The sequence below is a fragment of the Neodiprion virginianus genome, chromosome 2 (genome assembly GCF_021901495.1).
Source record: "Neodiprion virginianus isolate iyNeoVirg1 chromosome 2, iyNeoVirg1.1, whole genome shotgun sequence".
NCBI lineage: Eukaryota > Metazoa > Arthropoda > Insecta > Hymenoptera > Diprionidae > Neodiprion > Neodiprion virginianus.
Window position 1 is genome coordinate 9,293,330 of NC_060878.1, and position 27,795 is coordinate 9,321,124.

The 27,795-nt window shown below is 37.9% G+C and overlaps 1 protein-coding gene across 3 annotated transcripts in view; it reads left to right on the forward strand.

Annotated features, from left to right (window-relative positions):
- The window catches only part of LOC124297461 (uncharacterized), a 50,334-nt gene that overhangs the window by 10,066 nt on the left and 12,473 nt on the right, over positions 1-27,795 (forward strand). For 2 of the 3 annotated variants that reach the window (XM_046748534.1, XM_046748536.1), the window contains exons 2-4: positions 21,435-21,558; positions 22,319-22,404; positions 25,638-25,733. In XM_046748534.1, coding sequence (XP_046604490.1) covers positions 21,435-21,558; positions 22,319-22,404; positions 25,638-25,733 — 306 coding nt within the window. The remainder of the gene's footprint in view (positions 1-21,434; positions 21,559-22,318; positions 22,405-25,637; positions 25,734-27,795) is intronic. The other variant, XM_046748535.1, reaches the window with a different exon arrangement.

The following is a 27,795-nucleotide window of genomic DNA, read 5'->3' on the forward strand; positions in this document are numbered from 1 at the left end:
ATCCTGAGATGATGTGAGAAAAACTAAACCCTTTGAATCACAGTAGTAATTATTCTTACGACCGATTTTATATCCATTTTTTTGTATATTTAGAGAACTTTGAAAACATATTTCTTTGAGGTTTTGACTATTTCCGATGGTATACTGACAGGTTTTCAATACTCGATAGTAATTATTGCGATATAATGTAAATTGTTAGTGTTAGAAAGTAACTGATTGAAAGAAATGTTGAAAATTACAGGAATAATTCATTTCCGAGAAATTATCGCTCTACACATATACATCATACATATTTCACATAAATTACAAGTTTTTGGGGTTACTGATTACGAATCTTAAACCAGATTTAAAAACTTCAAGATTGCGCGTCTAATATCACGAACGAAGATTTCAAATTCACACTGAAAGAAATTTTTAGTTCCGGTTACCGCCCAGTCCTTAATTATTTTCATTTTTTACCACAATCGAAAAATATAGTTCTAGGTGGAGAATGAAAATTAGTTTTGTAGCTTTTACCAGAAAGTCTAGTATCCGTTGCTATTCTTTCTCATTACGATCACTGTTACTATGTTTTCTTGCAACTGTTGAGAAAATGTAATGCTTGTGCGACAATAAATTGACGTTAAAGCTTTATGTATCTAAAAAAGTAGAGTAAACCTCTGAAATTGATTTTTCATTGCAATTACCAAAAAAAGGATCGACGATAGCGTAAAATGGTTAGGCGTACCTCGTTTTTCGTCATTCCAACAATATTCAAACAGTTTTTTTTAATGATACCTGTTTTACTGAATTTTTCTAGTTACTGTAAAAAATGAAAGTTTTCTCAGTGCAATCGCATCCGGTGAAAAAACTCTGCCCAGGGGTTTTTGGGGTCGATCATTACGAATCTGTAAACGGATTTTAAAAATTCAATACGGCGAATCCAATCAGCGACCCCGAAACCCCCTGCGTAGCAAGTTTTTTGACCGTATTCAATCAAATTTGAAATTTTCGTCCGCTACATTGGATCCGCCGTCTTGAATTATTGAAACCTGATTTCGGACTCGTAATCAGTGACCCTAAAAACCATAGACTACTATCTCGATGCAAAAGTTGACTCAGCACAATAATATGTGGCTCAAAGAGTTAAAGCAGTTTTTTTCCTAAAACAGAGAATCACTTCTCTTGACGCCCTAAGTAATGGTGCGTCTAATTCGACGCGCCCAAAATTTCTCCCCTTTTAATGGTGGTGGAAAAGGCTTGAAGCAGAATCGAGAACCCCAGATTAGAGACCTCATTTCTGCTCCTAATGCGGGTAGCATCCACTTTTCGACATCAAAGAAACGACGATTGCAAACGCAGACTAGCTGAATACCTCGAAGTTGGATTGAGCAAGTTGGATGGCAAAAAATCGATATACTTTATATGAATTCTATCAAATGATCAAATTCATAAGCTACGAAAATCTCTTTGGGGATAAGAATATAGAAGATACTGGAATTGAATCGAAAAACATGTTGTTAGGAATCGAAACTTCATTTCAAATCGTAAACTCTATAGTAGTTCCAGAAAAGTACTTATTACAAATTCATCGAACACTTTTTCTTCATCAAGTAAGTATCGTCAAAGATTTACTTTCAGAAAAAATTACACCGATATAATTAATGACAATTAACAAACGGAAATATTGAATCGAATACTGTAAAAAAAAAGATTAATCTGTTTCAACGATTTTGTAGAATATAGTCTTCTGAATAAAATGAGACATCGCAGAGTAAAATCGAATAAATCCAGAAACCAGACTTTTAACCGTCTTGACGCAAGTATTTTCTGGTATTTCGTATTTTGAAAGTAATCAGCATCGTGGTTTACGAATATAACAATCTAACCGTTATTCGATATACGACTACCTAGTATTAAAATTGATGAGAAGTATGAATTTTTGGCGAACCGTCTGAGCTGCACGAGGTTCTGCGCGATGATTGGCATTCGGTAGAGATGAGCATGATCAGCTGCAGTGCTAATCGAGTTTATATTGATCTACTACTTCCGGGTCCTGTAGATATCGGGCGAGGACGATTCTCGCTCTATGGCAATTGAGGGCATATCGCGCGGTCATTCACTCCACGAAAAGACCCGATGATCCACCCTTTTCGGATACAACCGTGAAAAACATGGAAAAACCGTGACCAGCAGCCTTCCTCAGTCCGGAGTGACCTTCGACCCAGGAAGGAAGAGAAGCGCTCTTGATGATACAGCAACAGGAAGCTCACAGAAATATAGATGAATGAAAAAAAAAGAGTAGAGGCACGAAACATGGGTATATGGAATTCCGCCAACGTATTCAACTTGGTACAAATTCTGGATACAAATCTCTGCATTATCTTCAACGTTCGTTGTTTGAATGTATGGTGGAAATCCTACGAAGAATAACCACTACAGTCCGATGTCATAAATAGAAACACTAGAAAAAAGCCTATCATGGCTACGAATATACTGTTTTTATTCATACTGTTTTTACTCTTCAACATATCGCGTTTGGTTCTCAGATCAGTAACGAATTTCACATTCAACCCGTTTGCCTACAGAGAAAGTTTTCTCTGAACTGGAGCGAGCAGAAGAACAGGGTACGAGTATACCTATGGAAATTACGAGGCGTTTGTGTTTTGCTGAATTAGCAGCGATCTCGAAATTGTAGCAAATCTGTATTTGGTATGCGCTTCGTTATACATACATTAGCTGTGGCAAAATTTGTCCCATACAAATTTACGTAAAATTATTCCACATGCGAGGGTAAATATTTTTCACCACCAACGTGTCGACGCTAGTTTTATATAGAGGTGTAGAAAAGTTTGTGAAAGACAGAAAATCTTCTCAACCAGTCGCAGTACGAGTTAGATTCTGCATACAAATCCCTACATTACCGGCGTACTAAGAACGGTAGAAACTATGGTAACGTAGAGCGTAATTTGTAGGATTTTTTCCGATGATCTACAGTCAGCCAGAGCGGAGATAATCCAAACCCTCGAACGTTCTAGAAAACGGTTTGTGTCTGGGTTTTTTACCTGGCTGTGCCGGTAAAGTAGGAATTTGTATCCAGAACCCCCCCTTGTATTGCTACTTTAACCGAAGCGACCGTAACCATAGGTTAAAAAAATTGGAACAGAAATGCCTCTGGTTGATAAAAAAAAAAAGCCAAAAAAAAGTCGTGAGAGAATCAAGCTTGCATCAGTTATTCACAAGCAGAAGGTTACAGTGTCGTAAAAAAGTGTCGAAAGAAGCGTGATGCGTCAGATCTACGTGCAGATATAAAATTGCGTGCATGTATCAGAATGGAAAATATGTAGGTTTGAATTTGAAAAACCTCAATAATAAATTTTTTAAATGGATAGCAATATTATTCTACAACTTATTTTACGTAAAGAGAAAACGTATCCACTCGTGATTGATAGTTAATTCTGTCGCTCATTTTGACTTCGTAAATGAATTTACATGGTTTTACATAGTTTTACAAACCATTTGTTCATCACGTATAATTTATAACAATTCTGCGTGGCAATTTTTTTTTCTGCGATTAACTAACATTTTGAAGATGAAAGAAAAGTCTGTTGAGTGATACACGGGAAATTCATTTATAAACAAAACGATCTGTGATCCGTTCTAATTTGTACGATGTGACGTTTTTTCACCAGTGTTGAAATAATCGTGTTATGAAACGATCTCTTCGACATTTTATTTATTTTTTCTCTATTTCAGTTGAAACTCGTATGGTTTTAACATTTTATCTGACCCATCAGAGAAAACGTCTTTAATAAATTCGTCAGAATTTCACCCGATTTTATTTTCCCAAAAAAAACCTTTCATCTCGTTCTTTTTCAGACCAAATATCATTTTTCTCAACACCACAAGGGGGCAAAAATTTACAAGTATATAACCGCAGACAGCGTTTCGTTTCGGAATTCCAAAAACCGACGACGTCATATCGCGAGCTGGCTAATTAGCGATTGGTGTTTTCAAGGTGACGTAGGTTTAATGGAAAGGGTCTTTGGGTGGGTGGGATCAGAGGATATAAGAGGAGATGAGAAGAGGGGAGGGATGATCCTTCCCCTTATTCTAGAGGATGGTCGGATGGGTCCATCGCCCGGTGTCATCTCCTTGTCTCGACAGTTTCGGGTCTGAAATCCGCTCCTCCCTCATTCGGGGAATTCGTTGTGCGCAGTGAACCGAGAGCTCGAAGTTTGGTACAGATATATATAATATATAAGCGACTATTCCTGCAGCACCCTCGGAATAGCGGAAAAAAAGGTCATTTCATCGGAATAAAATTACGTGTGGGGATGAAAATCCCGAAAGACCGGAAAGTCGACTGGCCGAAAAACCGAGATTTTTCAGATACAAATTTCCAAAATAACGGATGATTGGTGTACTGAAATTTTCGATAAATCATCCAGTAGAATAACTGTTTTCCCGAAAGTTAATTCGACCGCATTATGAACAAATATTAATATTTGAAAGTTGAAAAAATTAGTTTTTACGAATTTCAACACAGATTTTTCGTGACTAAAAAAATCGCACGCATCTCAGGTTTTACAAAAACTTTTGTTTCGTCATAAGAAACATATCCACCCAAGGATTTAAGGATGTCTCAATTTTGAAATTCCCGAAAATAGCTTTTTTCGAAATTTCAACATCGTTGAGGCAGTGGTAAAAGGATTTTCAGCCCAGCTCTTTTGCGTGAGTTATTTTTTAGTGAAAAGATGCAAGAATTTCGGAGAAAAGCGAAATCTATAAAAAAAAGGCCCTTTTTGAACCGCCCAACTCTATATATTCGAAGCGCGAGCCTAACACGTCCGTAAATCTAAAAATTTCAAATCGCGATTTCTCAGCAACCAAGGCCCATTGGATTGAAAATCAAAAATCACGTTAAATCAGGGGTCCCCATCTTTCACCGCGTGCAAGAACAACTTGATTCGCGACATCAAAAGCTTTGGAGTCTTCGATCAGCCGTTATTGACAAAGTCGGATTTGTAAATTGTCGAACACTGCGTCAAACTGACATTTGAAATTCTACTTTCTGACTCTTCTGAATTTTCGCAATTAAATATTTTGCCCTTCGCAATCTTGTCCATTCACTAAAAAAAAAATCGGTATAAGTTTATTTATACATTTTTGGATTCTCAATTTATATTCTTCTACGAAAAAAAAATGTCGTATTTGAGATCCTTCTACGTTTTGAACTACATTTAAGGTGAAACGTCGTCGTTCCGCTTTGATTGAATAATAACGTATATTGGGGAATTCTATGTAAGGTAGCATTGTTGAAATATACACAGAGCAAATAATCAGAGGCAGGAGAGAAGTTTAGGATTCGTCCCACACACGGGGAAATACACCCAGTTTCATACAGATTGGGACTTGCAGAGTTTGGGAAAGCCGTCAGAATTCAACAAGTGTGCTCGAGGCAAATCAAATCCTACACGGAGAGAATAAAAGAACTGATTTTACTCAAAACAGTAGAATAAGTAGGACACATCAGGTTTTTTGGTAAAATTATAGAGAACTTGCTCTAGAAATACAGTGTAAACCACAGTGTGCAGAATAAAATCTGCTAGTTTTACAGTAAAAAATATATTTGACATGGGTATTTTTTACCAAACACCCCGAATTGTCTCTCTTTTCCTGCAGTTTTCAGTAAAATCTTTTTACGGGTATAAGCTTGGGGCGAAAGTCGCTAGTCCGGTTGTTGACATAATCCCTAACAGCGGAGACTCGAGTTCCTTGCGATGAATATTTAACACGGCAAAATTTCACGGGGTAATAAAGAGGTTTAAATATTATTGCATGATACACGACTCGCATAATTCTTCCATTTATTCGGGTAAATCCACAATTTTTACCCAAGATCAGAGCGTTTACTTGCAATGATTTCGATTTTAAAACATCTTTCGAAACGATCAACGCGTAATAACGGGCGTAAAAAGTTGTCGTCATTTTGCGACGATCCAACAAAGAGAAAGAAAAATAGAAAATCAGGACAATTTTTTCAACAGTCTAATGTCGAATCGCGAAGTGAATCCTGGGGAATCTTATCGGTTACAACTGTGTGGAAGCCACGATTCGTTGATAGACTAAAATCCAGCCTGGCACACGCGTTAGGTACGTATAACATGGGAAACACGTCTTTTCATATTCAGTTCAGCCTCTAATCTATTCATGGGCTGTACACCTTTAGTTGTTGGCTTGATAAATCTTTGCTCCTGATAAATATGAATGAAGACTTGTCGTAAATCCAACTTGGCAGATATTATACAACCACCTATATAGACCATAGGTATGTAATATTACATAGATCGTCATTAATCTAACCTCGGATCCAGCATCTTCTGAATATCCTTACAAGACGCGCGGTATTTGTGCGACGTCTTAGAGGCACTTGCCCACGCTTTCCAGGATCGAAACATAATCGGCTAATCGTATTTGTGATCCGTTAGCTTCTTAGAATAATTGAAATAAATTTTCGTCAAAATAGACGGCACGATTTTGACCGGTGAAATTGACAAACTTTTAATGGAAACTCACACATTTTGTAATTTTCATGAAGATATCGAAACTTCTTTTGAAAATCGATACGCGAATCAATCGCGAGGATTTTATGCGACGTCTCAAATTTGCCTCTATATATACTATTGGGGTTATTTCACTCGGTGAAGCTTTAGTAAAACGACCAGAATTTCACCTAGCTATATTCAATGTAGAGTTCGATTGAATCTATTCTATATCTGTGCCTGCGAAGGATTGAGAAAATAAAAATAAAGAAGTAAATAAACGGGTCGAGATGCGATGATGGAGCTGAAGTGATACGAATTGGAAAATTATTCTTACTACACTTTGCCTCAAGTTTTCACGTTATGCTAAAATAAAGTTAAGTGACTGATCCCTGCACCGCAGATGAAGGCCGTCCAATTTTATTACAACTCAGTTTCAACTTCAAGGTCAACTCGATTCTAGATTCTATGCCTCGAAGAACAGCAAAAATAAGGAAGATTCAGAATTTCTAACATCAACTGTACGAACTGGCGGCCAAAACGACTATATGCCTTTAATTTTTTTCTATTTCTCACAGACACGAAATAGTCAACAAGAATTATCTTCAAATTTCCGAATCTAAATAAACGGCCGTGTAATGATGATAAAGTCTAGTCATTCAAAATTCTTTTCCTCCAAAACCAAATTGATTTTAGAAATATATTATCACAAATTTTAATAAATAATTCTGAAAGCAAGTCACTCTTCCTCGCTCATTTTTTCAAGATACGTCGTTCAATTTCTTCACATATAAGTATAATTGCAAGTCAAAAATCAACTTCGTTTTAATATACTGCAATAAAAATTCTTTGAAAAGAAGTCGAAAAACCGTGTCATGAAAATAACAAAATTCAATTTCTTATAAATAAATTATCAGTTCATAATACACACAGAAAAAAAAAAAATACAGCGGTTAAATAAAATTTGTCAAGTAAACGATTACAAATATTTTGTTATACGTATTTAGCATACAATGTACAGCAGTGAGTATATAAATAATATAAACACATGACAGCTGCGTAGAATTTCAATGCTATCCAGATTCGTGTAGAGTTATTTCATCAGGTATTATAAAGCACAGGATTGCTAATAAGTTATAGGATTGGTGATAAAATGTTCGATTCCCTATCAATTCACGTTGGGAAAAGAGAAATAAAAAAAAAAAGGAATAAAATGGACAAAACGACGAAAGCTTTTCAAACAGGTATTCAACGCGAGCACGGGTTTTAGGTGCAAATTCGGCATGCGGTTCAATCCGGGAAATTCGATTTTCACACGTGGAATAATTCGCAGGGATGTATATGCATGGTGCATATTTGAATATATATAATATATACATATATATACATATATATATTATATTAATATATATATATATATATATATGGGGGACAAGCTTCTTCGTGTATATAAATATAGGAATGATATTCGGGACAGACACAGCCTGAAATAAACATATATATGTGTGTGTGTGTGTGTGTGTGTGCGTGTATTAAGAAGAGAAAGAAAAGTGATGGAAATTGAATTTCGCGACAAGGGATGATTCTATTCCGAGAATGATGAAAGCCATTCCTCCCCTTTCTACAGCACCTGTATATTATATATATATATATATATATATATATAGAGAGAGAGAGAGAGAGGGATGCCTTTTATATATCAACTAAAACCTCGGGATCCAAAAAAGTTCTTGGCAGATTACTTGGATAAAGTTTTACTGCACGTGTGTTCGTGTGTCTTTCTTTACTTACTTTTTTACTCCATTTCCTCTCCCTTATCTATCGTATACTGCTTTACTGCTGTGGATATCTTCACTTTTTGCGATATGCTCTCTAGACCTTTCGCGATCTATTCCTTGTATTATATATGTACATATAAGATAGCCCGCATATACTTTATACCTTAAATATACATGTATGTATGATGTAAACGCGAAAAACTCGATATCCGATAGTTTCGCCAGGGGAAAATTCTTCCACGGTTGTACCCTGTGTATGTAAGGGTATATGCACCGGTACCGTATTGTTTTCACTCTGGTCAATTTTATAGGGGGTTATAAAAATGGAAAATAGACGTAATAAAATACACTCACAGTGCGGATCGGACCACCGAAGCGAATATCGTTTCGCGGCTGCAGTATGCAGATGCATTAGGTTGTTCGAAGCGTTCCTGCACTAGACGGTTAGACGATTTGAAACCACGGGAACAAAACATCGACAATCGCTTTTTTATCTGTAGCTGCGGAATCACTATGATGAATACTGAAAATCTGAAATAACAAAAATGAAAAATACTTATTCTTTATTTCAACAGTCCCATATTTTGACATTTTCATATCGCCCAACGGCGTGTGATCAATAAACCTATCGGATGATCCGTTGATGTTATGGGGCGATCGTTTTATACATCGTTAGATTGAGGACGGTGCATGAAAAATGTAGCGTGCTTCGAAAGGAGAGCCGCGAATGTCGGGAAAGGTGAAAAATCGTGAATATAAATTTTCGAGATCGATTCTCAATTCATTCGGAATTTTAGAATCCAATAATTCGAGTTTTTTAGTTAATGTTATTCAAGTTCGGTTGATTCGAATCTTCCAAATTTAATTAGCTCAAGACTTTATGCATAGTCAATTCTTGTTTTCTCGAATACTAGTGAAAAAATATTCAAACTGTTCTGTCAAAACCTCAAATATGCGATTTTTGAATTACTCCTTTACAGTGTTAAATTTCACCATATTTTGCGACCAAATATCACTCAATAAGTATTTTACTCATTCAAAAAAGTACAATTTGATTCGACAGAGAAAAGTTTGCGTTGTCAAATGAAATGACATTCGTTTGAATTAACGAGACATTTCTTTAAGTGAATTTGAGATACGCGTGTCGCTAATGCAGTTCCGGGATTTTGCACCACGAGCATAGAAATTATAGTATGGCAGAGCATATTGCCAGTAAGGTAGAGGAACTGAATGATCGGATAATCGATAAAGTCAGTCAAATATTTCCACCACCCTTGAAGATTTTAGGAAAAGGTTTGTGTCCCGGCTAAGTGTCGGTAACGGAATCTGTATCCAGAACCCGCTTTGCCTACCGACTGTTGGTAATGAAAGGGACCGCAAATAGATGTGGATATACGAATCATATATGTATGAGCCGTTTGAAGAGGATGGATGAAAAGGGTATAAAATGAAACGGGGGAATCCGAGAGGGAAAACGTGCCGCGAAGAGTGGTTCTGGCACCGAGAGTAAAGGTACGTGGTAGATGCAGGCGGACGTGTCTCCAGGTTCCAGAGTCCCTCTTTTCACCCATATTTCCCCTTCGGGCGATTTTTCTCTGCTAATGCTCCTCCTCCTCGCTTATACATTCCCCTTCAAACGTCACCTGCCACTGCGGAGCGCCGTTAGGCAGAAGGAATTGGATCACGCATGCATTTTACATCGCACATATACGTCGCATACATATATATGTACGATATTTATCACTCCTGGGAATTAAACTGATATCGATCCCGGTCCCGCCAATATCACGCTTCAAATTGCGGCTATCGGAATACCCTTCTATTCCACTTTCCACCGTTTTATCGAATCCTCCGGAAGCCTGTCGCGCTTTCAATGCACAGACGCATTACTAGAGTAAGACATCGTTTGCACGTTTTTAAACAAGCTTTTCCATTTTCTGGATCGTTTGTGATGCCGCTTATAAATCATATAAAATTATGTTAATTCTTAACCTGACTCGATTATACATTTTTTGAAATTATGCGATATATGTAATATTCTGAGGCCTTATAGTGTTCTTTTTCTCCACTCTTTCAAGTCTTAATCAAGACATGCTTGTTAGTGTTTCATGTGTCGAAAATTTGTTCTAAAATAACTTGAAAAATATCAGATTACTTATTACTCAGTTTTTTAGTCCCAAAGTCATATTGCCATTATTACTTTATGCGTTCAAAATGTTTCAGTAATTCGTGCTTTGCTAGTCTGAGGAATATTTTTTCACTCTAATTGACTAAATAATGTATCGTTAACTTAATGCTGACACAAAAATTTCAATATACTTTTATCGAGTATTTTTTTGTATGGTTGTTTTTTTTTCAATCAACAAATCGAACGGTATCGCGTATGTTCTGTACGTATATGTGAGTGTTTCAGAAAAAAACAATTTTTCATTTTTCACCGTGGCAGCCCCTAAAAAGGTTGTTTAGATTAAAAGAAAAATTCTGTTAAAAGACGAACGTTCATTTTTCACTTTTCTCACATTTTTTTTTTGAATTTATGAAAAAACAGGTTGTAGCACTTCAATTCTTAATATTTTTCAAAACATTGATATTTAATCCACGGATCACGATCGATAACGTAACAATATATCAACCGGTAATCTTATTCTCCAAAATTAAAAATGCATATTAAATTATCACTATCTTATGAGATAGAATTAATAATGAAAAAGTCGTCGGATACAATTTTCCAACGTTAACGGGAAACTTAATATAACAAGCGCGTGTCTTCCTTGTGAAGTAAATTGATATTACGATTAACGTAAAAAGTAAAAAAAACAAAAAAAAAGAAAAAAATTGTATTCAAGATACTTCGTAAATTTAAAAAGATGTATAAAATTGAAAAATCAACCGATCGCGATCTTCCACATAACGTAGAACGCTCACCTTTCGACACAATCTTTCTTTCAACGTAAACAAGCTTTTCGGGGTTTGCCATGATGGAAAATCGCAAATTGTTTTTTTGCTGAAACACGCTGATGTAAATACATATTGTTGTTATGATTATAACGTATAATACATGTTACGAATTAAGGTTTCAATAAAAATAAATAAAATAAAATAAAAAAAAAAAAAAAAATTAAAAGGAGGAACTGGCTTTATATGACAACGTCTGTATTTGTCGGGAGGGAAATAGAACCTACAGGGTTATAAAACGACAGGCAATATTGGAAGGCAAAGTTTCCTAAAGGGAGTTGCTTTGCCAACCCGCTTCATATACCTCTGTACAAACGCATTTGTTCAAGCAGAAGGATCCCGTATCGAAAATACCCAACAGCGTGTTTCGCGATGAAAAGAGCGAGTTTTCTTTTATAAAAAGTAAATCTTCTGTCTGACGTATGCGTCTGCTGATAATTCGAATGACCAGCTCTTTTCTTATACTTTTATTTACTCGTATATGAGTGTGAAAGTGAAAAACGTCTCATCGAGTAGTCGCTTGCTATTATAATTAATAATACCGTAATTTAAATATCAATCACGATTCGCTATTTACCAAATGATTTTGCAGCGAGACATACTTATCGCGAAACTCTTGACACGCGACTTTTAGCACGCTTGGAATTTACACCGTAACGCAAAAAGCATACGAAAATTAATCCGTCATTTCACGCGGCGGCATAGTTTTTATAATCCGGCTACACATTTTCGTTTTATCGTACGCCTAACAACAACAAGATGACGCGTCTAATGAGCTGACATTATTCATTATTCATTTGAAAACAGCGTTGTTCCATTAAAAATCTAATTAGTCGCCTAGGCAAATGAAAAAAAATCTATACATGTATATACATATATGTATATATGTTTCGATAAATTAATTAATATATTCCGCGCTCAGCGGTGCGTGATTAAACTTTTAAATATACGAGGTTTTCGGCGAATGGGATGGGATGGGGGATGGAAAATGAGGAGTCAAGGGACCCTGTCGACGTTGTTCTTAACAACACTTGACAACAGCTGCAGCACGGAGAATTCCTGTAATTGTCCAACATTCCTCGAAATTTTTTGCACAAGGAATTTGAAATTAAAGAGAATCCATATATTAACCCATCGCCATCCACATCACAGGCATGAAAATCGTGTCGTGTTTCGCGGGGTGTAAGTAAAACGTCGGCACGGTAGGTGAAGAATAAAGAACTTTAACCCTTTCATGCATACATTTTTCCTTGCATGCGATTCGCTTGAAATTTTGCACGAATCGGCTTTTGGGGTCGCTAATTACGAGTCTCGACTCGAAATTAGGAAATTCAAAATGGCGGATCCAATATGGCGGACGTAAATTAAAAAAGTTTTTTGATTTTGATACAACTTTATGTCACACGGTTTTTGGGGTCACTGATTACGAATCTAAACTCGTAATTATGGAATTTAAAATAGCGGATCCAGTACGGCGAACAGAAAAAAAACAACAAAAAGATAAATTTTGAAAAAATTCCGTAACATTTTTTGATGTGTATAAGATTTGTGTAAGCATTGGCAATCAAATTTTTATGGTATTATAGATTAACAGAAGATCCTTTTTTACATGAATGGAAAAGTATAAATTTCGACCGTTTGTTTAGATGGGCCATTATTACAGTAAATAAATTCTATATTTATTTTAGACTCATCAAATATTTCAGGGACCATGTGTAACCAAAAAACTCAGCAGTTAGCAAAAAATTAGTTGAACAAAGAAAAAGCTACAAAAAACAACAAAAAAGGTGGAACGCCGAGCGTCTCAGCACGAATTAAAGGGTTGAGGAGCCTGGAACTTTCCGCTAGACGAATTGACTCGTGGATAATTTCAGGCACGAAGTGAATAACACGCGGGATCAGTTTGATCCTCTCTCGTCTTCCTCACGAGGACCCTTCACCTTCGAAATTCAAAATTAACATATAGAACGGCGGCCGCAGTGATGCCTACGTATTAGGGCTTATCTCTCTCTCTCTCTCTCTTTCGCTGTATTATACATATACCCATATATACGTACATGCACGCATTCTCACACGAATTTTCTTAGTCCTCGCAAATTTTAACGCTGTATAAGGCATGCCTTACACGCCTGTCGACGCGTAGTTGTATCATACCTCTGTATGTACGCATATCCGGTTCCCTTTGCTGATGAGCCACCGTGTTATTACCATGTTGCACAGGTGTCAGGACACGACCCTCCCTCGTTCATTAGCAACACCCGTTATACGCAACTTTAGACAACTAACGAGTGTGGCTATGGACACCTCGTTATACGTCAGTGACAATATGATGTGCAGCAGGTTTGACGATTATTTTTATTGAACGAAAAGGGGTAGTATTCTTGGATATGAAGATTAAAATAACGAAACAAACGACGCTGACGTTTTTGGCCAAGTGAAACTTATTTCTGGTTAAAAAATAAGAAAGTTGAGTGAAACAAATTCAAGGATCGAACGAGAAAAATTAACAGGAAACAATCCTTGATCGTATATAAACACGGATTCCAAACCCCTACGTCAAGGATTTCTTCTCACTCTCATGATTTTTTTCTATCCTTTCAACTTTCTGATTTGAATTTATTGTTTTTTTCATTTTTCTTCTCAGCCACGTAATTGATTTCTTTGTATCTCCCGAACTAAATGCACAGTCATCTTCAATCTATTGAACTAATAATTTTGGTGAATCCTGCAACGCATCTGCCGTGTAAATTTCATTAAAATAAATGGCATACAATTACTATGAGATCGTGAATCGTACGATTACCAAAACGCTCGTGAAAAAAATCTGTACAACTTTAAAAATTGATGTTTTTGTTTTGTGTGTGTGACACGTAACAATATCCCACTAACAGAAGAATGAAGTTAAAAAAGTAACGGAGATGGAAATCGCCTCAAATGCTCCGCGTACAATATAAGAAAGCCTGTTGAACGTTCATAAAATTTTTTTACACCCAATTTCCGGGTACGCTGCTGCGATATAATTTAAAAGTTCATTCTTGACATCAGTATGATGAAAAGGAGTAGTATTCTTGGAAACGAAGGTCGAAAGAACGAAACAAATCTTGTTAACGTTTCGGCCCAAGTGAGGGCCCTTCTCAGAACGAATTATTTATATTGAAATATATTCAACAATATATATGACAAGGTTACAAGTTGTAAAGAAAAACCGGACAAGTGCGAGTAGGACTCGCCTTCTGATGGTTTCGTACAAAGTTGTTATTTTTTTTACGTGGTATAACTACAAAATAATTATTTCCGGACTTTTTTCTTTACTGATGTTGTGATACCTTGCTTCTCTCCGAATCTCATGATTCTAGGTTAACGGAAAGTACCCTATGTTGTGACACTCCGACCACGTGTACCTTATTAAAATTGGGGGTGTTGGGTGTTTAGGAGCTAACACAAATTTGAATGTATTTGAAAAAGGAGAGTGTGAAATAAAGTCACTTAAGCTGTCGGTAAATTATAAAGATAATAAATTTCTATTGTCTGATAGATACACGAAGATTCATAATAATGAACCTACATTTCCGGATGGTTATACTCGTACGTACTCGGATAAAGAATAAACCTTCGCTGCCTGATGGTTGTTACAAGGATAATCAACTGTAAATCTTCACTATCGGATGATTACACACAGGCATCCATAGATAGTAAGCCTCCGCTATTGGGTGGCTCCTATTATTTAGATACGGAGGGAAAATGACATTTATATCGGTGGCTCTCGGTTAGTTATTATGACAAGCATTTACAGAGCTAGCCCCGGAAATTATACGTGGGCCCTTACTTGAGGCGACTAACGTGTAGGTCAACAAGCACATGAATTTAAATCCTAATTTCAGCTCTTTGTCTACAATCACGATTATTTAGCGTGCAAGATAAACCAAAGTCAATCTGCGCTTACCACTGTTGACTTACCTTGCAATGTCAAAAGGTCCGACTGGGCAGAAGGACCGACTCACGATCACCTCGTCAATGCGACGAGTTGACACATGAATTTTGAAAGTAAGATTTCTGTGACAACTCGACCACGAGTCGGATATCATGATCACAGACCGAAGCGTAACTCGCGACACGATATCGTATTAACCATCGCAGAATCTCACCCCCCTAAGAGTTTCGGATTAATCAAGCCCTAATCATCTACAATAACACGGTACTTTGCTTACGGGACAATAGCGACAGAGTCGGCGCCACGCGGCAGATTCAGTGAAGCTCGACGCTGCGGTGCCGTCTTCATGCGTAAGGATCGTTCGTCGAAGGCAATTAAAATATTGCCAGCTACGGATTTAGATAATATTATTTTATAGCCATCGTCAGACATTAATTCGTAAACGTCAGGGTCAGCGCTTGAATAGGAATTAAATTCGACTGGGTCATCTAGATTATCTGCTATTTACCTGTGCTGTTTTAATGCTCAATCCCTGGTGTCTGCTATCGAAAGTGAGTGCCTGGGGACAGTCTATGCAGCCGTTTTTGTCCGGTCATGACCTTACTTATGTTTCGCTTGCGTACAACGTGTTGTTTACGTTGTAGGCTTGCAGATTTATGTGAGTGTTTTCGCCGTATAAATGAAAATATTAAGCCTGTTTCTGGCTGGTGTCAAATTAATCGGCTGCGTTTAAATGTATTAAAGACTAAAGCGATGGTATTTGGTAGTGCAGCAAATGTATGGAAATTTAATGTGAATAGGGATAATTTAAGTTCGTATTTAGATAATAACTTGATTGAATATGTTATAAGTTACGAGTATTTGGGCGTAGTTTTTGATAATGCTCTTAATTGGCATGCGCATATTGATAATATTAGGAAAAACGAGGGGCAGGAGCGTTATATAGAATACGAATGAATGATGCACAGCTGAGTGTGGCGCTTAAGAGAAAGCTTATTACAGGAATGGTTTAACCAATTTATGATTATTGTGCTTGTGTGCTAACGAATTTGTCATTTGATCTCGAAAGATCGCTACTGGTTTCTCTGAACAACTGCGTGCGTTTTGTTTTGCGAATTCGACGAGTGTCCTACAAGGGTTCCGATTTTACCTTTCGAGGCACCAGACCCTAAAAAGGAAGAAATTGCGTTTATTACCTACCTTGTGTTTTCGATGGTAATCCAAATTTTTCAAGTCACTTGTTGTTCTCAGGCACGGACACGCACAAAACTCATTTATCCCGATTCCCGAACGATACTTGACAATGACACGTCGATAAGCGTCGAGTGTTACGATCTGACTGACGAGTTTACCGATCAGAGGTGACTCGAAGGCTTCCCCCCTCTAGCGGGGGTACGCGGACTTGAATATACGCTAATAAAATTCGCTCTTCGCGTTGCGGCTATGATTTCTTCCTTTGTAGGGTTCTGTGCCTCGAAACGAAAAATCGGAACCCTTGTAGGATCATTTTGCTGTCCGTCTATCAAGACCCTCTTTCTCATTCTCTACCATATGCATTCCTTGTTATCCTGTTCATTTTCTGAATAAAGAAATATAAATTTTTTTTATCACATATAATTTGTCTGTCTTGTATCGTCAATTTGTAGCCTACACTAATTTACCCAACCTAAGGTCTATTCATAGCTCGTGGTATAGTCCAAACGTCCTGAGAAGGATCTTGTCGCTCTCCGCTTCTATTTCCGCTTTGTTCTTTCAATTATTCTTATTACAGAAAGCAATTGGCGCCCAACATCCATATTTTTAGTAACGTGCACGTGGTCGGAGTGTCACAACATAGGGTACTTTCCGTTGACCTAGAATCATGACATTTGGAGAGAAGCAAGGTATCACAGCACCAGTAAAGAAAAAAGTTCGGAAATAATTATTTTGTAGTTATACCACGTAAAAAAAATAACAACTTTGTACGAAACCATCAGAAGGCGAGTCCTACTCGCACTTGTCCGGTTTTTCTTTACAACTTGTAACCTTGTCATATGTATTCTTGAATATATTTCAATATAAATAATTCGTTCTGAGAAGGGCCCCCACTTGGGCCGAAACGTTAACAAGATTTTTTTCGTTCTTTCGACCTTCATTTCCAAGAATACTACTCCTTTTCATCATACTGATGTCAAGAATGAACTTTTAAATTATATCGCAGCAGCGTACCCGGAAATTGGGTGTAAAAAAATTTTATGAACGTTCAACAGGCTTCCTTATATTGTACGCGGAGCATTTGAGGCGATTTCCATCTCCGTTACTTTTTTAACTTCATTCTTCTGTTAGTGGGTATTGTTACGTGTCACACACACAAAACAAAAACATCAATTTTCAAGGTTATACAGATTTTTTTCACGAGCGTTTTGGTAATCGTACGATTCACGATCTCATAGTAATTGTAAGCCATTTATTTTAATGAAATTTACACGGCAGATGCGTTGCAGGATTCACCAAAATTATTAGTTCAATAGATCGAAGATGACTGTGCATTTAGTTCGGGAGATACAAAGAAATCAATTACGTGGCTGAGAAGAAAAATGAAAAAAACAATAAATTCAAATCAGAAAGTTGAAAGGATAGAAAAAATCATGAGAGTGAGAAGAAATCCTTGACGTAGGGGTTTTGCAATCCGTGTTTATATACGATTAAGGATTGTTTCCTGTTAATCTTTCTCGTTCGATCCTTTAACTTAATTTATTCAACTTTCTTATTTTTAATTGATATGCTCGAATTGAATCCCAAAAAAATCTTCGCTCAAGGCTCAAATATCCTGTATTTCCACAAAGAATTTTCAGGATAAATTTCGTTGCGATCAAATATATGGCTGCAATAGTGATTTTGTTGACCACGAAATCGCTCGACAAAGCTAAATTCTGTGAGTCATATACTTTGCCAATAACGTTTTTCTTTTTGTTGGTGCCTTACGATTTACTGAAAGAAAAAGAGAATCGAAAACGGTGACGGTCATTGGTCAATAGAAATTGCCTAGAATGCCCCATATGGAAGCAAAATTTCGGCATGAGTGACACGGAACGAATGTTCCTCATCTGGATAAAAGTGCCAATCTATTTCAATGTCGTGTGACGTAGAAAACCGAGAATCGAAAAATTGATGTCACGGTCTGGAATAATATTACACAAACAGGCTCAACTTCCATCTAGACTTTTCACCGTTTCGTCACAACTTCAGTTTCAGGCCAGAAACACGGTTTTCATAATTTTCATCACCATGAAAAGGGATAAGAGTCCGTCGGTCTGTTCGACAAACTTCCGCGATGATCTCGAAAACGGGCGGGTAAAAAATCTGAAATCGATACGACTTCATAACTGAATGAAAAAGTTTTGAAAGACAATTACCGAGAAACAAGATATTTATAAATTTTTATAAAATAAATATGTAAACCAGGGAAAAACGTAATCGGTTGTCGACAAAAAGTAACAAGGAGGAAAAAAAATACGTTTGTCGGTAAAACATTTAAAACCGATTTATTTCCGGTGAAACCGGAAGTTCCAGTCAAACGGGACATGGCAGTTTTTCATGCCCATCATTTGCATGGGTCTGCAGGTGTGCATTCCCGGGTGTCGAGAATGTGAAGTACGGTTGTCGATCCGCAAACGCCGCCATCATGCCAATGAGTTCTAGTCGCCAAGAAACGGGGAGAAAACTTCCCTCATAAGACGCGTAACTGGTGGTGGGTCAAGGGTCGGCCCTGAATACTTGCAGTAACAATTTGCGTTCCGCCGTGGCATGGCAACAATTACTTTGAACCAAAGGGAAGGTAATTTAACAGCCGATGTTCGAGCGAACGGCGGTGCAATCGACAATTAAAATTTGGATGTCTTCGATGAAAGTGAATATCGTCTGAACTACTCGAGACTTTGTATGGTAGATGTATAATTTTGTCAGTCAAGCCTGCACAATTTGTAGATATTTCCTGTAAGACATAAAAATTATACTGATCATAAAATAGTGTTAAAATAATACGACTAGTTTATAGCTTAAAATTCAAATTGCAAATCAATCAAACCGCACGGTCGCGAAAAAACAGCTCTTTACTTTTATGGAAATCGGAGGATTAATATTGCGAATGAAAATGGCACGACAGCCGTATTTTCCATTCAATTAAATCCCGACTTATTCGCGATTTTCTTTCTTTCTGCTGTAATTTTATCGCCTTCCGCTCTTATAACGAACTTACGATGCGGAAGAGTTACGTCCGCTGTTTTTTTTTTCCGTTCTTTGACTAGCGAGGCGAAGAGGAAAAACACCATTATATTGATATTTGAAAGGAGTATCAACGCACGACGGAGCGGAGAGGAGAGAAAAAATTCAATTACTCCTCGTATAGTGGTAGGTACTATAAAATTGTCGAACCGGTGATTTACCGAGGCACCTACGAGGTCTCCGTACTCGTGGTTACCTAGGGCAACCTTTCACCGTCTACGAAATTAGGTTTGCTATCAGCTCGAAGTATCCATCGACACGAGAAGCACCGTTTCTCTCACCCTTGGGTTGCACCAGATATATCTTTACAACGAGATATATTATAGGTGTAATAGAGAAGCTGGAGAGAAGGCAGCAGCGAGAACAAAAGCCAGCTGCGAATAGGATAGGAAAATCTTGAATTCGATAAAGGAGAACGGCGATGCGACATCTTGCAACACTGTAGATCCAATATTTGCCGAACCTGTTCCAAGATTCTTCCATCATTGTGTGCTCAGCGGATTTTACCGAGCAGATGCTGTTCGATGTATGCAAATTAAGGCCATGTACTACTCCTACCATTACCGACCGAGCAAACTCACCCTTTTTCTTCCTATATTAAATAAACATACGAACCAAGGAACGCTCGTCCGTGCGCCTAGCTGATCGTGAGAGCATCTTTTATTTACGAAAATATTGTAAATCCCAGTTCTCGTCTAGCGACCTCAATATTGCATGAAAACAGTCTGACGATGGCTCATTTTACTCCTCGTTCTTTCCGGAATTGCGCAAAGTATCTCATTGTCAGCTGTGCACTTTTTGGACCCTGAAATGCGGGAAATGTGGAAATATAAGACACGTGTCAAAAGAACCGCACATTTTTTTAGCGATTTTTGGGGTATGAATAACTTTTCTGAATTTTCATATACAAGAGCCATGCACCGTCAGAACTTGAACCCTTTCCGTTCGTTTGTTTATTTAATATAGGAAGAAAAAGAGCGAGTTTGCTCTGTCGGTAAGGGTGGGAGTACTACACGACCTTAAAGCGGCGCATTCACTCGGTTGCCGAATAAAGTCGCGATATCGCCGTAGCAGGAGCTGAGTAACGATACGCAAAGGAATCTCGTGCAAGTAACAAGGTGAAGGTAAGTGTTCGAGACATTTGAGGGGTCCACGGGAAAAACACTTCAGTCCAATTTTTATCGAAAGCAAGTTAGCGACGCCATTCTTGTGACATCGGAGAGTACTTTGAGGAATTACCACTGCTGAATGGGCCAACCAGGATTAGTCCAGGAAAAAACTTCCAGATGAATTGCTTTTGAATATACTTTTACGAGAAAGATTTCCTTTATTGCTGCATTCGTTTATTACTATCCCAAGTGAATGCTATCCTCGACCGATTATTTTCCATGTGAAATGTAATACTGAAGACTTGTATTTTTAGGATAATTTATCGGCTCTGTAGCAATTAAATCGACGAGTTATTCAATAATCACTATATTTCGATGAAAGGATGTGGGAGAAAGATGATTGCGAATATTCTGAGAAAATAAATCAGGATTTCCATCAAGAGGGAATTGAAAGAGATATACATAAATTCCAGTAGACCGAAGGCGTTGTTTAATCTCAGGATATATTACGACAATCTGCGATGAAAATATGAACGGGGATTTGGATTTCAATTAATGTTGAGGGTCGCATTGATTCCAGTTACAACCCAATTACTCGCCTGAATGTTCGAATATTCGATTCGAAAGCCAACGATGAAAGGCTAACGATAATACCGACCAAGTTCTATAATACAGCAGGATTGGGGGAAGTCTTATACAGAAGCGAATTGAACACTTTGAGAAATCTCAAGCTGATCTGCTTAGCCAGCCAATTTTTCTTTCTTTTTTACATCGTAGGTAATACTGGGTATATTGTCACAAGGTTCCAGGACTAATTTCAAACTCTTAAACTCTCAGCATAAACGTTATAACGTATGTTCTTTTCAAATTTCAGTTGTACTTTGCGCTGACGACAGTAATGACGACGAAGCTGCTTGATCAAGAACGTCAATACCTGGCAGGAAATCTGTCGGCGCCGCAATCCGCGAGTTTCCTTGAGCCAGAGACCATTTCACCGAGTAAGTTTTATACACCGCAGCAGTTGAGATGTAAGCCAATAACTTTTCACGAAGCACGAAATTGAGGTTAGAGTCGCGTAATGACAGATTTGTTCGCGACAGCGCATGTGCGCAGTACAGACAATACCACTTTCAACCCGTAGGACTTGAAAGTGTTCTTTTCGGTACTCCGCGCATGCGCATTTGCAGACTCACTCGACCATCATAGAAATGGGTACTTTGTGTACGGAAAACAGGCATGGAAAACCGCGTAAAACATGCTCGCGTTGTATAAAGTCAGTTATACGTTAAGCAAAGAACGTAGTGTTGAACTGATTAAAGAGAAAAGATTTCAAGAGTAAAAGAAATTCTGTAAAGATCAGTTCGGTTATCTTGATCTTATCAGACATATATTGTCTTGCTATGTAGCCACGATTTATTTTTGTGTACATCATTATTATAGGTATATTTTTTATTTCACGCTGAGAAAAATTTTATCGTCTTATAACTTCGAATCGGTGCGTAACAACACGTTTTATGATACTTATTCAACGAACAGAACTTATATAAATTCTTGTTTTTCCCCCCCATTACGTTTCTTAGAAAACTTGTTCCAGGTTTTCTTCCGACTTCCATTTCAACCTTTGATATCCTCGTCTTTGTCAATTTCAACCCCTGCCTTCGTTTTATTTTTCTTATATTTCTCCGTCTCCTGTTATCCTACCTGTAGGAATAAATTTACGTCACGTAACTCTTTGCCCGTGCTTTTTTATGTTTTCAGCGACCGTCAGGTTCAACATAGTAATACTTTCCTGCTCGAGTTGCGGTGTCTTATCTTCAATCCTCCTTCTGTACGGATTATTCAAGGTATTATATTATAATCAACACCCGCCTTCCTGCGTCTAACCGTCGTAAATTCAATTTCATCATCGTCACTGTACCAAAAGTTGAACTGACAAGAATTGCATTAATATTACATTACTGTCTCTCCTGTGCGATAAAGTTTGCATTAAAGCAAAAACAATTTTAGCCCAGACATGATATGTATATAAAAAAAAAAAAAAAACGATTATCTTTGGCAATAGTTGCCGTATTTTTTGTTCCTCAACTGGTACAGAGCATTTTTCGCTCGCAGTATACAATCGCCGTATCATTGCTGATTGCAGAAACTTGATAAAACTATACCTATACAACTGTATCAATTGACAAAGGTTTGTTTGCGAATGGGAATGGAAGAAAAAAAAATTCTATAGCAGAACACGCTTGCGGTAGATATATATATATATATATTTTTTTGTTACTTCCCTTTTTACTAATTTTTTTATTTTTGTTTCTCTCTTCTCGAGTTTTTTTCGCGAATGGACTTTGACACTCGATAAGTGTACATCCACGTATCGTGCTAGCTCGGAGAGTCCTGTGACGATCAGCGCGATCGCGTCGTTGAAAAATAGGTCGAGTAACTAGCCACGAGGCGCCGAGGTACTCAGGGCGAGTGACTTGGCAATGGGTTTTTCAAGAGTGACACGTTATGAGCTCGGGACGAGTGCAGGAAGGAAGCGGTGGGCACGAACAACGGGGGTGAAAAACCCGTCCTTCTTCGTATGCTCATCCGAATTCTTTATACACGTCGGAATAGAGGGGTGAAGAAAAAAGGGAGAAAAAATGGAAGTGAAAATATCGAGATACACCCGAGGACTACAAGAAGACCTTTGTGCCTTTCACCCTTCGACCCTCGTTATCGATTGGGCGGACATATCCCTGGAATGGGATGTTCGAAAATCGACATGAATAGCGCCTCCCAAAAGGTGTAACGGAGGCAAGTTTTCTTTAGCCGCGATTCCGCGAAGCTTTTTGTATATACCATACTTGTATTGTGCGTACACGAAAAACGCAAAGCCGAGACGCCCGGTCACTTTGACGACGCGCAAATACTTTCCACCCTATTATAGCGGACCAAAGAATCTCGGCAACGGTGGATGACGGGGCGAATTTATAAAGCTCCTAGTACGCGGAGAACCCGACACTTTGCGAAATGGAACATGGTGTTGAGGTACGAATTCCTCAAGAAATAACTGACGGTTCTCTTGTCAGTCTCTGGACCGCGTTTCATGAAGTGAGCAAATCGGAACTTTATACTAATTATTCCAACTGTCGGTTTACGAGCGATTGGAGATGTTTTTTTGATAGCTTTTATCGAGAAGTTGAAACGGTGACATTAGTGTCGTCTTCTTCTTCGGGTAGGAGGGAAAAACCCGGTCAACAAGAAACGATTGCACACATCCATTCACAGTAAAGTAATTGTGTGTACCTACCTCGAAGCGACAGCAAACAAGATACGTCCTCCGTTTTCTCTCCTACCTCAATGTTGGCTTTCATTGAAATATAAGCGACAATGTCGGGAGTGCGCGTTCGGAATAAGAGAGGGTCGGCTATCGAGGGTGCCCGGAGGGTTCGAAGATCCTGAGGGGGTTCCGTATCGAGGAACCACAGAACACCCCCTTAGCACACCCTCTTCTGACCAATTGACGTTTCTCTTCTTCTCTGGTAATCCAGGAAGATCCGATAAGTACACAGAGTTGATCCGACAACCGCAAATGTTCTTCGGAGTAAAGTGATCCATTTCTGCAACAAAACAAAACCTGAGAATAGGTGTATAGAATCGGTTCTGCGTACAGATCCCGATACCGATATGTTACCGACATTTTTATCCGCTTCACAGCTCAGACACAAACCCTTTTTTCCAATGATCGATACTATGGTAACGCAGAGCACAATGCGGAAGATATTTTTTCTGATGATCGATAAAGTTGAAAAAAGGGTTTGTTTCTAAGCTGTGAAGCCGCAATGAGTGTCGGTAAAATGTCGGTATCGGTATCTGTACGCAGAACCGACCCGAACCTACTCTTGGATACACTACGTACGTATCATGAGACGTGATCTAAAGCTTAAGGATGCACAGGCATGTAGGTCAACATCCTGCCGGGCCAATGAAAATTATGAAAATTGTTCTTACTTTCATTTTGAACACCTGTGAAACATTGAAAAGTGATTGTCTCACAATCAGCCGTATTGGAGTTATTTTAATTTCAATTTTTCGTGACTATACATTGATTCTTATGGGAAACTGTCAGGCTCGATGTGAAATCACGAAAAATTAAAAGTAAAATAACTCCGGCATGGTTCAGACAATCGCTTTCAAATTTTCGACAGGTGTGTAAAATAAAAGTGAAAACAATTTGTATAATCTTCATAGACCTAGCATGATTTCGACCTATATGCCTGTACAACTTAAAAGGAACACGTCAGTGAAGCTTGAACCCTTTTCGATTGACTCAAAATATCATATATATACAGGTATTTTTCAAGAAGTTCCACAATTTTCATCTAAGCTTGCTATTTAATGATAGCAATCTGATGATTAATTAACAGGCAGAAAAATCCTTATTTTATGTATCTTTCTTTACACCTATTGGTTAAAATTTTCCATCAATCGATGAAATTTTCAATATTTCACGTCATCGATTTGCGTCCCCCTATATAATGCGTCTTGTATGACGGGAAAAGCCTCAACGCAAGCAGGAGTAAAATCTACGCAAAATGGATAAATTGCTATGGATAAAAAAGGCTCGCCAAGCAAGCCGGGTTTGATAGTTGAGGGGGAACGGAGAATGAGATTCGAAGGGATTTGAGGGCACAAAATCCCCTCTCTTGACTAAAGACTTATGGGGAAGGCGACGGGGATGGGCTTACAATGGTGATTTCATCGAATAAACGTGTCGAAATCGCTGCTCTTCCCTCAACCACAGTAAGACCCACGTATAAGTGTAGGATTTACTTCGAGCTTCACTCTCGTGGGTTTTATGATTATGGTTCCTAATTGTCTGACATTTTTTCTGTACACGTTGATCTTTCCTTTTCTTTCTTGTTTAAAAAATTATCAAAATCGAATAGTAATACTATTTGTGAAAAGGGGTTGAGTCGAAACTTCCAGAATGAGAAATTGAGGCCGCAAAGTGTTTGCAAACAGACCGTAATTTTCTCATACTTAAATCCGCTTCGGTAACTACCAACATTGATGTAACAACTGATTTCTGTTTCAGGACCAACGCGCGCTTCTCATACCGTGGATTTTTACGGTTATAACGTTCAGTGTAGTTGACATTACCCATTCCATGTACGTGTGCTTTATGAACTTGGTAAGATATGAAACACTGCAAGTCGGTGTTCGACTGTTTACGAGTAAAATACAATCTAAGACTGTAGCTGTAAGCACCGCGGCAAATACTCGTACTTACACGTAACCCTTTATCATGAAATTGACTTCGCAATGGGCTATTCAATTCTAGATTGGATCTACGAACAGTAAACTTACAGTTAATTCAAGTGATCTCCAGCGATTTTACTTTGATTCCAACGAACGGTGGTTGGCCGTTACCGTAACCGTAGATTTGTCGAAATATGGGACGACTTAGTTTCAGTTTTGATTGAAACCTGAAGCTGGAACAGGACGTCAACCTCAAACACAAATTAGTAAAGTTCAGAAACTTGTCCGCCTTTGATCCACCGGAACATAATACCACCGAGATGAGTGACAAATGGAGAACGTTAGTTAACGTGGGACGATTATGTTTCACGTCAAGCCGGACCGTAGTTTGGCAAATTTAAATAGACCAATCGTCAAGTACCATTGTACGCATCGGCGTGTCTAATGGGATAAGGATGTATGCGCCAAAAAGGCGAATTTGGTGGTAAAAAGATGTATAATTTTTTTCGCAGAATTCGGTACAAAAGCACTCGCTTTTAGAAACGCATATCTACACTAAAATTAGCCAAAAAAATAAACAAAGGTAAAAACCCTCATGTTTAGTCGATACGCCCCTTCAGAACCAAGATATATTTTTATTTATCACATTTATAAATGACATAAGGTTGCATCCGGTATTTGAGTGCTTGCTTTTTTTTTTTTGTAGTCAACACAAAAACCATTCAAACGTAAAGATTTTTCGATTTCGGAAAGGATGTTTAACATTTTATATTTTCTCAAACAATAATATTGGACGTGACGGTACAAAGTCGTATCTGGGTACATGCAGCCTATTTCATTGTTGAAAGAAAAATGAAGAAACAGTTTTTTCCCCACTAGTGGAGCAATGGCTTGCTATTTCCAAACGCGCACGCAATTCATTGAGAAATAGTGTCATTTTTTTATTTTCAGCAGGCGGCCAAAATCGCTTATTTCTAGGTTTGAGTGGTGAAAAAAATCTGTTTATTCTATAATTAATTATAGAATGAGAGTGAAGCCATTGCTCAATGACGTAACCGTGAGCAAGTACCGAGTACAATGTCAAACTTACATCCGAAGTGAAAGAGAGGTATTCCACTTAATTCTGCACATGATAGGAACGACAAAGGATTCAGAGTGATCGATGTGATTTTAATCCAGAAGCGTATATAGGTATACATACCCCGAGAAAATTCACTTTGAAGTCGAATCTGAGCAATATATAACACAAGCAATCAATCAAGGTGGTATCCCTTTATACCAGAACACTCACCGCTCAAAGGCAACGCACCCCATGCAGAGGGGCTTACCATATCTTACCAGCTTGCAGTCTGAGGGTTGAATGCTGCCAGTACTTGTCACTCGCTTAGCTTGCGGTTCGAAATTGGAAGCGAGAGAAGCCGCGGGATCGTGAAACTACACCGAGAGAAATTTTTATTTCCGGTTACCGCTCAGTCCTTAACTATTTTCATTTTTTTACCACGATCGAAAAATAAAGTTCCAAGTACAAAATGAAAATTAGTTTTCTAGCTATTACCGGAAATTCTAGTATCCGTTACTATTATTTCCCAATACGATCACTGTTACTATATTTTCGTGTAAGCTGCGAAAGTTTAAAGCTTGTGCAACAATAAATTTACGTTAAAGCCTTATTTAACTAAAAAAGTGGAGTAAGCCTCAGAAACTGTTTTTGCGTTGCAATTACCAAAAAAGGATCGACAATAGCGCAAAATGGTTACGCGTACCTCGTTCTTTCTAATTCCAACAATATTCAAACAGTTTTTTTAACGATACATGTTTTACTGAATTTTTCTAGTTACTGTAACAAATGAATATTTTCTCAGTGTAGTGAGACAAAAGTTAGTATCGTTATTGAAATGATTGACGTTTGGGAAAATCGTTAATTTCACAGTTACGGGAATGTCTGATATTCGCTGAATAATAATAATAATAATAATAATAATAGTAACAAGGCG